General features: G+C 38.2%; 1 protein-coding gene across 2 annotated transcripts; it reads right to left on the bottom strand.

The window, feature by feature from the left end:
* Positions 1-233: 233 nt before the first annotated feature.
* LOC121654490 (transcriptional coactivator YAP1-like) lies at positions 234-11,517 on the bottom strand. Of its 2 annotated transcripts, XM_042008654.1 has the most exons (9): positions 11,158-11,517; positions 10,606-10,841; positions 9,330-9,529; positions 7,721-7,875; positions 5,814-5,915; positions 5,492-5,595; positions 5,208-5,317; positions 3,539-3,639; positions 234-3,305 (listed from the first exon to the last, which is right to left on the bottom strand). In XM_042008654.1, exons 2-9 carry the CDS (start codon positions 10,810-10,812, stop codon positions 3,124-3,126), a joined length of 1,161 nt encoding a protein of 386 aa, XP_041864588.1. In that variant the 5' UTR covers positions 10,813-10,841; positions 11,158-11,517; the 3' UTR covers positions 234-3,123. The 2 variants fall into 2 exon arrangements, with proteins under 2 accessions (XP_041864588.1, XP_041864589.1); XM_042008655.1 differs by lacking the exon at positions 5,814-5,915 and having other exon boundaries at positions 11,158-11,494.
* Positions 11,518-12,378: the final 861 nt, after the last annotated feature.

The following is a 12,378-nucleotide window of genomic DNA, read 5'->3' as shown; positions in this document are numbered from 1 at the left end:
AAAAACTTTCAAATTTGAAGTTTAAGACATTTAAGACAAGTTTTAATGTTGCAATGCACGAGTTTGTACAGAGTTTAAAGAAATTTCACAATAAAAGTGCATTATCTGCACCAAACTTTAATCTATGAAACTATGAACGACACCTTAAACATATAAAAGGAAAAAAAAATATGATTATCCAATTATAGTGAACCACATATTTTATATACGTCACAAGAAACAATGAATTTAGGTGTATTTGAATGTTTATTAAACAGAAAGTCCTTCAAAATGATTACAATGAAAAATATATATAAATCATGCATAAACAAGTATAAAAACAAGCTTGACAGTTTCAAAACTCTGTAAATAGGATAATAACCATCATTATATGTAACATACATAGCAGGTGTCAGGCATGCTAAGATAAATAAGCTAGGTAGTGCGCTTCATTATGTGTATGAGAAATAAGTCACTGGGTAAAATTGACGCTTTCATTTAGAAAACATTAATAAGAGGAGACTTGGCTCTTTGTTTGATGTTATGATGAATGAAGTCTTTACCTCCACGTAGAACTGCATTTATAAAAACAAGCTAGCTCTTTAGGAAAAACACTCATCAAGAATTAAGTACAAACACACTGCAGAAACAAACCAGCAGATTATATACTTGTTAGATGCTTTGCCTGACCAGAGAGAAAAGACAGCGTTCCCCATAGTGAAGTTTGCTCCTAATAGTGTTTGCAGTTGAAATCAAATATGCCCAAAACACAGCACTCATAATTAGTGTCTAGCTTTTCTGGGGAGTCACAACAGGATCTCTAAAACCCTTTCTTGTGTCTACAGATAACACTTGAGGCTGAGTCAGAGGAAATTATAGCCCTGCAAAATCTAACATCATATTAGCACTAACCAGAATTATTCATCAAGGAGGGGGTTTTAAAATCAACATGTTTTGTTTAATTTATGTGTCCATACAATAAAAGAAAAAAAAAACCCCAAAGGCACAGCAAGAACTGGTGATAAAAAGTCAGATTCATTATTATTATTAAAAGACTAAAGACATTTGATTTTAATGTCTTTTAAATTAGGCTAAACAGTAACGACTTATTATCAACCTACTTCTGACAAATATTTGTGCAACCATTTTATCCATAAATGTATTAAAGGCTGTATCTTCTAGAGAAAATTCCAATAGATTACACATTAATACATCAGAGTGGTCATCATTTGTTAATTGTCTTTTCAGAAAAGGATGATGTCATATTTGATCTATATACATGGTTTTTGCTGATGGTCATGACTGATCAGTGAAATGTACATGAGGGAATATTGTTTTGATTAGTTTGGCACCTTGCTTTGTGTACATTCTCAAAGTTTTCATTGTGTGTATCATGATTGTGGCACATGCAAAAAGCTTCTTTAACCTCTAACAACAGAACAAAGCTAGAAACTATTGCAAATTTGGTGAAACCGGTTTTCAAGACACTACCGACCAGAAAATAAAATAAAACAAAAAGGGACCAAAAGAGTGAATCTAAAATTAAAATGCACTGCATGTGCTGGAGAAAAAGATGTGTATGTGACTAAAATTGAGATAGTGCTTGTTGTCTGTTTGTGGTGGGGAGAGAAAAAAATGCCACTGAATGAATACGGACTTGTTAAAAGTTTTTAAACATTGGGAATGTTTCAAGCCAATAAAAAAAAGTCAGAAAAAGAATGAGAAGAAATCAGTTTTAAGTGCAGGCTGATTAACTTAATATCTTTATGTTACCTAGCAAAAGAAAAGAAACCAAACATATTTGTTGCAGGATGACCACTAGGCGGCATGATTTCTCAAAGAAGAGGTCATCATAAGAAATAATAATAATAAAACAACTATCCAACACAATCAAATATAACAAACCTGCAATAAATACTGCTTTTGTGAAGTTCATTCTCAATGCTGACATGGACAAAATCCCTGGAATAAAATGGAATTCAAAACAGAAACAAAAGCGCAAACTGTATTAACAATGTCCAGGTGGCAGTATTGTCAAAGCAAGCCTGCTGCGCTGTTCTCTGTAGAGATGGGCTAATATATAAAAACTGACAACAAGATAGCCGAGGACTCAGCCTTTACAGTTTCCTGGGGAAAATCCTGCATTGTGCTGGACTGCACTCATCATGCGTTCTTACTGAGGACTTCCTCTGTATGCTGCAGTGTTCCTTTGTGTAAAGACGAGTCTAAGAAATCCCACACTCACTGTTGAAACTGCTCCCTATCATTAAAGTATTCTGTAGCTACTGCTTCTGTAAATGTGAAGCAGCTTGACAGACTTTTATTTGTTGTCCTAGATGGAGAAATTATACTTTCCCTAACACTTAAATACAATTTTTGGCATGCAAGCTTTTTTACTTTAGGGAGCTCTGTAAAATGGGATCTCCCATAGAGTTAAATTCTCTTCTGGACAGTGGAGTGCGTCCTCTAAACCCCTCATTAAGTTTCTGTGTATCCAGAAAGAAGAGAGAACTTTCATGAGTCATTTTTCAGCTTATCCTTTGGCAGTGTGCATCTAATGTAGTGTTTATTAGAGTTTTGATGGTTCTTTCAAAAATGCTTTTTTTTGTTTTGTTTTTATAAAAATGTGAGAAGTGTTGTTAAAAAAGCTCAGAGGTAGTAGCACCTGTGTTTCTTTTATCCTGCAGGCTTATGCAGTTAATTAAGGGGTCGTGGGTAGGAGATTCTTAATACAAAACCTTCCCTAACAGCATTAGTGTTATTTTAAGATGTAGTTTTGTGTTTATTTGATCGGTAAAATGATGCCTTTCTTGTTTTTGAATGAGGATGCAAATCTAAATGAAGCACTTACCCAGAGAAAGGAATATTGCAATTAAAGACTGTGTTGCTAAAATATGATGCCGTTTTGCATCACCACGAAAGTAGACGCAAAAAAGAGAAAACCTGCTGCTTACCACCTTCTGAGTCTTTTTTTTTCTTTTTCCGTTCTTCAGGGTGTGAGTAGTGTTAGGCTTCCATTGCCAAACAGTAGCATATTCTCTCTGTAATGATGTTGTGTACGACTTGTGGATCCTCCAGAATTCTTAGTCATGTTATGAAAACTTGATGTCAAAGCACGTTTGACCAGGCGGTGGCTGGCTGTGTCTATAGCCAGGTAAGCAGGCTGTCTCTGTCCATGTGTGACCCAGAGAGAACAGTCTCCATGTCCATCAGGAGGTCCGAACTAAGACCCTCAGGGATGCAGGGCATCAGCTCGTCGCCCTCATTCATTGGGAGCACAGGCATCGACTCCTGCAAGGTCATTGAGGTGGGCTCACTGGAGTCGCCTAAATAATCACAGAAGGATGTTGGGTTTTCAGATACGAAAAAAATGAGCTAACAGAATTTTGTCTCAGAATAGAAAGAATAAAAAATCCTTGAATTGTCAGCAGAAAAGATGTCAGATGTCATAAATGACACAATGAGTTGGGATTATTACTTAATCAAGGTTTTTTTCCCCCTCCACCATACTTTGAAATACCAGTTTTCAGAGACTGTTGTGTGTTTTTGTGCATCGTACCAGTGTCCATGTGATCCACAGAGCTCAGCATGTGGTCTGATGTGCGCGGTAGGCTGCTGACACTCAGGCCGCTGTCGGTGCTCTCGTTGCGAGAATGAGCCCTGCATAAGAAAAAAAAAAAAAGCAAACATTGCTGTCAAGATTTATATGTTGAAGTGCTGGAAAAGAGCTTTAGGGTAACTAGTGTACGGGAATGTTTCTGGAAAGAAATTTCTGAACACTTATATACATAAACTATACCATGTTTGGCAGTAGATTTTTAATACTTTAAATGGTTTTTTGAAAAGATACAGAATTTTGTTTTAAAGTTTAGTGAACCATTCAGAATTTAGCATTAGATTTTTTGCAAGTCCTACAAGTACATAAGGAGAATGTAATTAAGTACAAAAAAGGAAGAAATTTCATTATTCATTTAGTAAAAACGATCCAGCATGACGTGTGTGTGTGTAGCTTAATTATGCACACCTTTGCTGTCAGTTTCTGGTGACCCACTTGTGCAGCAGAAACTGTAACCAAACATATTTGGTACATGTTGCTCAATCCTGTGCATCGGCTTTGAGGAACTTATTTGATGTGATTCCTCATATGAGCCCATCATTTGTTGTCGTCTTCTCTTCCTTCTCTGCTTTTGTGAGCAGGATTGTGATTTGGCAAGACACTTTTTTTGTTTTTGTTAGCTTAGTTGTGTTGCTGCAGTTGGAAAAAAAGATCCTGAGTTGTTCTGACAACCATTTAATAAACAGATGTTTTAATATTTTACTTAAGAATGTGCTTGTATGATTTAGGTTAGCAGCAAAACAAACCCAAATTATGATACTACCACCACCGTGTTTCACAGATTGCAAATGGTCGTAAGGAAGTGTTTTTATTTCAACAGAAAGCTCCTCATTTGAACCAAAAAAAACAATAAAAATCTTTTCTGGTCTCATTAGCCCACAAAATACATTTCTAGCAGCAGTTTGGCTTGTTTGTTTAATAGTTGGCAAATTGTATACAGGGAAAAAAATCTTTGTGAGAGCACTGCTAGGCACACAACTTTTGTTCAGCATCTTCATGAAAGTAGAATCAAACTTTAATATTTGCTTATATAACAGACGCCTTGAGATACAATAAAAGTCACCCTGAATTACTTTGAGATCTCAGCGACTTGCTCTTTTAGTGATCTGCATAGGTTGTTCGGTCTTGGGGAGTTATTTGTACACAACGTGACTGCTGATTGGTGGAGTCCAAAGTCTGTAGGAGTGTTTTCATAACTGCCTCCATCCTGACAATCTGCAGCAACTCTTTTTCTAAGTTCTGCAGGAATCATCCATAAACATATACTGGCACTCAGACTGAGCTCCAGTCTTAAAATTAAAGAAGACCACCACTGTTGCCTCATATTCACTGCCAATACCACAAGTTCATACATTTGTTCAACACAGATATTAATTATTAGATCATTTTCTTCAATACATGAATGACCAACGTGAAATACTTTCTCATGTTTAACTTGGTTATTTAATTTAACTTGTTTAAAATGCTAATTATGCTTAAGGTCATATTTATGCAGGATTAAAAATTTAAAGGGCTTTTGTGCTAGTACAAGGCAGCTTTACTTAAGGTGCCATTCTGTTTTAGTAATTTTACATGTTTTTAAAAACTAAATAATTTTTGTAACCACACTCACCCATTAAGTGTAGGTTCGTGGTTTGGGGCTCTGATCCTGGCATCCATAAGCATTTGAGTGCTCCTGTCATGGTCCATCCCACCAGGCATCTGGTTCCTTCCTCCGACCTCCTGCCAAACAGACAAACACCTGCATGTAGAACTATGTATAAAACTAAGCAACATGTTTTTAACATGCCTATCTGCAACATAATACATGATAAAGAAAAGAAAAACATTAAGCGTCCAGCCACAAAGAAAAAGTGAGCTGTTCGGCTGCATGTGCTACATTATTTGACCTCTGACCTGTGGTGTGATTTGTGGAGGCATGCCTTGCTTGCATCTGAGCCTTTCCTTTTCCTGCCTTTGCTGCAAGGCCATGCCAGGGATGCCAGGGTTCATCTTCTGAGCTGAAAGATAAAAATTCAAAGAAAAAGCAAATCTCTTTGACAATAAATATTTTCATCAGGTGAAACAATTCTGACAGGAAAACGTGTTAAAGCTTTGCGATCTTTCCTTTTTTTTGTTGCCAAGCAGCAACCTGTGATGGTGGACATTGGAATAAAATGTTTCTTATTGACAAACAATAATTGTCAATTCAGGAGACACAAATTTGATAGTGTGCTACCTAGACGCGGGTCGACCCATGCGGTGGTCTTATTTATGTGATCGATGTAGTACATCTCTCCATCTGCAGTCACAGCCTGCTCCCAGCCTTCAGGCAGTGGACCTGAACAGCAGTGAAAGTACACAGTGAGAAGGCAAATGGTAGATGGAGAGCATGGAGTGTTGAGAAAAAAAAAAAAAAAAAAAAAAAAAGTAGAATCTGGCCCACGTCCTTGAATGTTTGTGCATTTACTAATTTTATTAGTAAAACTTGATTTTGGTGAGTAAAAAAAAAAAAAAAAAAAAAAAACGATTTTCTTCTGGATAAAAATGTACTAATGTATGTGCCGCAGTGGGTGTAGAGAAGTGCGGATACGAAAATGCAATCATATCTACACTCAAGATGCTCGGTAAAACTTAAAAGGGTCTGTTCAGCCAAATTAACATGAAACAGCAACAGCTCTTCTTAAAAATGCTGTGAATCACCAACAGAATGCATTGTAGAATTTCTTTGACTACTTGGTTTCTAGGAAAGCACTGCTTAAACACACAAAACATGGATACAAGATCATATTAAGTTATAGCTGATTAACTTTAATCTAATTTTAAGTTCTGCTTCTAGCCACCTGCCTAGTGTTAGTCCAATATATTCAGTTTCCTTTGGGACTTTTTTTGTACTCTACCAAGGTCTTGTGGAAAATATTTTGCTCTTTAAATGCATCCCATTAGCCAATTTCCATCAGGACCTTGTGGTGCAAAGCCAGTTCTGCCTTTGTGCATTTTAAAAACTGCCCCACATTTAGACAGGCTTAAGATGCATAACAGAAGCTGGGGCTAACTTGACAACTCTTTTCAAGCTGCATTCTCTCCTCTGCAATTCTGTATTTTCAGGACTTTCTCCTAAAAATCGTGTTAAAAAATAGCATGTTTTTAATAAAGATTTGATGTTGCAATGAGGCAGGCCTGTCTGGCTCTTGCTGTGATTTAGTGTAACAATCTGCAAGAAGTACAACAATATGTTTGTCTGTTCACTCTAGCTGAATATCTTCCCACTGTAGATAGACAAAAATCACTGCAACCGAGGTTGAACAACACGTGAGAAAACTAGGATCTCTTTAAAGGAGATCTAAACAAACCCAGAATGTTATTGGTAGTGCAGTCATGCCATTCTCAAACACTGTAGCCTGGCTGATCAAGTTTAGCAGGAAGTCTCTCACCACTTTCTTTCACATTTGATCAAAATATCAGTAAAACTTTTTGCAGCATATTTTGCAGCCCTTCCTACAGACAGTGATGTCAGTGGTTTCAACTTTGGGACAAACAACCAAAACCACAAAGCTCCATGCAGATCTTTCATCCTTTGTTTTTCATTTTAAGTGACAACAGACAACTTAAAAATAAAAGCTCCATTAATTTCAAAAGAACTTCAGAGTCAGGTTTGCTTGGTGTCCTTATGGAACAGTGATTGCTACAGCTCATGCTAAACATAGTGCTGCTCTTGTTTCCAAGGGAAGATAAATTCTAAAACTGTAAAACAAAAACTTATTAAGGTAAATATCTGATTTTCCAATATCTGAGTTAATTTACAACCCCAATTCCAAAAAGGAGTTGGGATGCTGTGTGAAAGATTACAAACTGTACAATGCAATGATTTGTAAATCTTACAAACCCATATTTTATTCCCAATACAACTGTCTTCAGCATACACATTTCTCCTGATTTTCGGAATCTTTGGGGTTAATCTATGAACATAATTATTTCCCCACCAAGGTCCACAGATGCATGGATGTAGAGACCACAAGGGCATCTCAAAGAAGCCAAAACCCAGCAAAGACCTGATCCATTCAAGAGGGAGCTGAACTGTCAAAAGAAGGCCTGTGCTTTAAAAGAAACAGGATGGTGAGATGGAGCAGAAAAGAGCAGAGATACCTGTCTCTGGATTGATGTTTGGTGGTTGTGTAGTGGCTGCTGGGTTGCTGAGGGAGTGGGCATGGACCGAGGTGCTGGAGATTGGATGCTGAGCTGCAGCCGACTGAAGTTGTGAAAGACGGGGGTCGTGCCATGTGGTTGTCTTATCCAGGTGACTGAAAACATACGACAAGTCTAAACGCATCTGCATCTATTAAATCACTACAACCTGAAGGGTAAGGAGCATTTGGCTCAGACCTGCTTTACCTGTACTACCAGATGTGCACACACATCTACACTGACACACACTTCTTGTGCTGATGTAAACCACAGTGACTTTTGAGTTGAGCTGTAAGTAAAACCTGCTCTCAAGGAGGTGAAACCAAACTGGTAGCAAAACTAGTTGGAGCATTTCCTGTTGCTTCAGGTTAATTTTAAGCCTGAATGGACAGTCGTGTGAAAAAGAAAGTATACCCTTTTTCAATTCTAACAAATATGAGAACAAAATATAAAATATCTGATCCTCACCAGGCCTTAAAATGAAACTTGGAGGAACAACACATGTAACACTGTTATTTATTTAATGAAAACTTGTAGAACCACCTTTTGAAGTAATAAGCTAAAGTTAACGTTTTCTGTATGTTGTTATAAAAATCTAACATCATGTGGAAGAACTGTGGTCCACTCTTCTTCATAATGTTGCTTTAATTTATTGCAATTAACGGACTTTATTTTATGAAAACATGACTTTTGGTGTAATGGTACGAGTTGTTTGTGCAGATATGTTTTGATTTCTACCAAATGTGAAGCTGTGCATTATGACAAGACATAGCAAATTTGGTCTTTTTACACCAAATTACATTGTTCCAGATATATTGTGCTTGGTTCAGGTTGAACTTTGTTAACCTAAACTGCCATGTTTTACTTATTTATTTTTAACCAGTGAAAAAGCTTTCTCCTGGCAAGTTATCCAAACAAACCATACTTGATGACTTTTTCTAATTGTGCAGTCATTAGCTAACATATAACATGCTAACTGAGGCTAATAGAGTCTGAGATGTGGCTCTTCTGAGATTTCTGAACATTAAATGGTTTGACCGGGGTGTGAACTTGATGGAACATCCGCTCCCATTTTCCACTTGTGAAAAATCTTTCTAACTGTAAAAGGATGGACTTAACATTGCTTGCAAATAGCATTATACCTTTACCCAGGCTGACAAGCAGCAACAATTGTTTCTTCACAATCATTGCTGATGTCTCCTCCTTCCCATTGTGTTTTAAGACCAATTTAGAACCAGGTATATATATATATATATATATATATATATATTTATTATTTTATCCTATTACATAAAACTTCATATTTTAAAGTGAGTGACTTTATTTTTCACATGGTAATCTGGACTGCTGCAGATCTAACCATGTTTCCCATTAATTAAAAAAATATTTTTCATGTAGCAAAAAAAAAAAAAAATCCTACTTCCTACATGTAAGGAAATGGGCCATGGCTGATCTTTCTGTTTAAAATGTGTTAACTGAACACTTCAACAATCTGCCTGACACCTTGTAAAAAAGAAAAACCTACAGAGCAACAGATGCAGCACACGGATAGAGTGAAGGTTGATCTTACTTGAGGAAGTACCGCTGGCCAGTAGGCGTTTTGGCCATTTCCCAACCATGGGGGAGAGGCACATCGTCAGGTATGACAGGTGTCGCTGCTACATCTGCTGCTTGAGTAGAGAGGGAGTTGACTGGAAGGGAGGCAGGGGAGGAATGAGCACGGACATGATGAGGAGCGAGGGAGCCGCACACGCCTCCATCCGAACTGGCCTGACAAGAAACGAGCAGGGTTAACGAGTCGGCAACGAAGTAACAAATAAGCAACCAGAAACTTGCAGGATGAAACGATTTGGATGGATACAAGAATGAGTCATGGAGGGAAAACAGATTTACAGATGAGGAGGTGTAACTGAAACTGGCTATTCTCACAGATTTTTTTTTTTTTTTTTTTCACATTCAGATACAAAAACTTGGTAAAACTTTAGGTCTAATGAAGTTATGCAAGAGCCAGAGTTCTCAAAAGCCATTCTGTCTTATCTGCAACTCATTGTGCTTATATTTGAGATTCCACAATTTGATACTGTTAATAACTTGAATACAAAGTTTAAAAAAAAGTCAATGCTACATAATGGGCCTGATAACAACACACAACAGTTGAGTTTCAAAGCTGTAGAGAAAAGTGGCTCCAGAATCTGGTTATATTGTATTAAAGTTGTAGAAATTATTAAATGAAAATATTTATATTGAAAAAAAAGTCACAGACAGAAGACATTTATCAGCTTTAAAAAAATAAATAACTACAACTGTTTTTCTTCAGTTTTATCCCCCAAATATCAAAGAGACTTGTTGAGCATTTAAAAAAAAATGACAACCCTATTTAACATTTCTTCAGCTGTTTAGTTATGAAATGTCACCAATGATTATTTTAAACTTCCTGCCTTGTTCATCAATTAATCCAAAAAGGTTCTATATTTATACTTTTTCTAAACCTCTTTCTGTGAGAGTAGAACTCTTTAGTCAGTTCTGTTAAAACTGAATTCATGTTATCTTGCTCTGTGAGGATTTCATATTTACTGTGTCAACTGTGACAGTAGCCATTTCTCACTATTTTCTGAAATTTTACTGCCACAGAACTTCAGTGGTACCTAATGTTTTGGCCTTTTCATGTATACAAAGTATGAATTAAAACCACTACTTATTACATAAGTGTTGGACTGCTTCCTACGTGTATTATTCTGGTCACTTTCTAAATGTCAGGGTTAGTAAGCAGCTGTAGTTTGTCATGAATGTATGGACACGAGGCCCCGGATGATGAAGGCAGCGGTTATTTGAGCTGTAGTCAGTACTTGTCTGGAGTGGCCCCGGGGCTCCGGCTGCCTGAAGAAGGAGTCCGGCAGTTTCCTCATCCTCATGGGCAGAGACGGCGGCTGCCTGACCGCCTTGCTGGGGTTCATCACAGCACTGAAGAGGGCCTCCAGCTCCGTCTGCGAGTCCCCGCGAACGTGCACGATTTGCTGCCCCACCGGAGGCGCGCCACCGCGGTGCGCGTCCATGTCGCCAAAGTTTTGGTGTCGAAACAAATCTGTCGAAAATTTCAATCATGGAAACAGAGTTTAAAACGCCAGGCACGTTGAGGCTTAGACGCGTCAATGCGCCGCAGTTATGATCAGATTTGTTTACACTTTTTTTTTTGCCCCTCCACTCCCCCCAACCCCCACCCCATTTGAACTTTTGTGTCGTTGTCTGTCTGTTTGAGGTTCTAACATCTTGTAAGTCAATCAGATGTGGAAAAAAGACATCGAGCCTCGTCTAAAGAAGTCGAAAGAGTGCAATTTATATCAGGGATCGCTGACAAAAAAAGGTCAATCTCAGCAGTGCACAACATGCCTCCCACATACCTTCAAGCAGCCAGACCGTTTCCCCCTCTCTCCGTATTCCTGCAGAGAGAAAAGAAGTCGGAGGAGCCACAGACGAGGAAAAAACACTCAGGAAGCCACCTTTTCCCGATGCAAACTCTCAACTAAAGGCTACTGAAAGTGGGAAAATTCACACACATGAAAAACTAGTTGGAGAAGAGTGATTTCTCCGACTCCTCTAAACTTTTTTCACATCCAGCGTTCAGTCCAGATTCATGTGATAGTGCGGAGGGGCGGGGTTGCAGGCTTTAAAGCTGCCGCAGTTGCAGGGCAAATATTTCACGCTCAGGACAGTTTAGTAAACCATCAATGTAAAACTAATCCGGATGTCCATTAGTTTATTTGCAGCATCAGTGCAATCTGATGAGCTGATGATTTTTAGTATTTTACAGCCAGCCTGTCTTTGGTTAGGTTTTAATTCCCTTGCCTGTATTTTCCCGTTTCTGCGGGTTTCTCCTGCTCAAGGTGAGAAGCAAGAGGCCCAAGCTGAGAGGTGACAAGAGATAACAGCTGATTATCTTCTATAGGGGACAAATGAGCCTGATCAGTTAATGCTGAGGTCATTTTCTGAGCCTGGGTCTGGGTCTAAGTGTGGTTTTTTTTTGAGGGGGTTGGGTAGGGGAAATTGGGAAGTTGCGCTGAGAAAACATCCGCCCTTGATGAGGCCAACCCAGCCGGAGCCTGTTTGTCCCGTGCAGACACAAGCCTCAGTGTCCTGCCCTCTAGTGGAAAACATGCACATACTGAGTCAGAGCTCAACAGACTGCATTCAATAGAAATCTTTCACTGGATTGGAGTTTTTATCTAAATTTCCTCCAATACCTTACTGATTTTGTCTTTAAATAAGACAATATACACTGTAAGGAACTTTGAGAGCACTGTAAATAAAGACATTAAATAAAGATATATATAACTCTTAGCCCTCATTCTTAAAATATTCCTGTCACTCTATCAAATGGTCATTTGTGCAACCCATCTTTTCCTCATCTGGGTTTTCCAGCTGTCTCAGCAATCTCCTCTGCCATCTCTGGGGAATGATGCTAAAAGTTCTGCTGCATCTAAAGTGCCACTATATCCTCCAGGATATTAAACATGGAAGAAGTTTATAATTGCCAGATGTCCAAGTTATAACGCACACAGGTCAGATTATGGTCAGACATGCAATCAGCAATTTAGTGGTCATTGTGAATGAGATCTAGAGCT

This window comes from Melanotaenia boesemani, chromosome 15 (assembly GCF_017639745.1).
Source record: "Melanotaenia boesemani isolate fMelBoe1 chromosome 15, fMelBoe1.pri, whole genome shotgun sequence".
NCBI classification, from domain to species: Eukaryota; Metazoa; Chordata; class Actinopteri; order Atheriniformes; family Melanotaeniidae; genus Melanotaenia; species Melanotaenia boesemani.
This window is presented reverse-complemented; position numbering and strand designations above follow the sequence as displayed.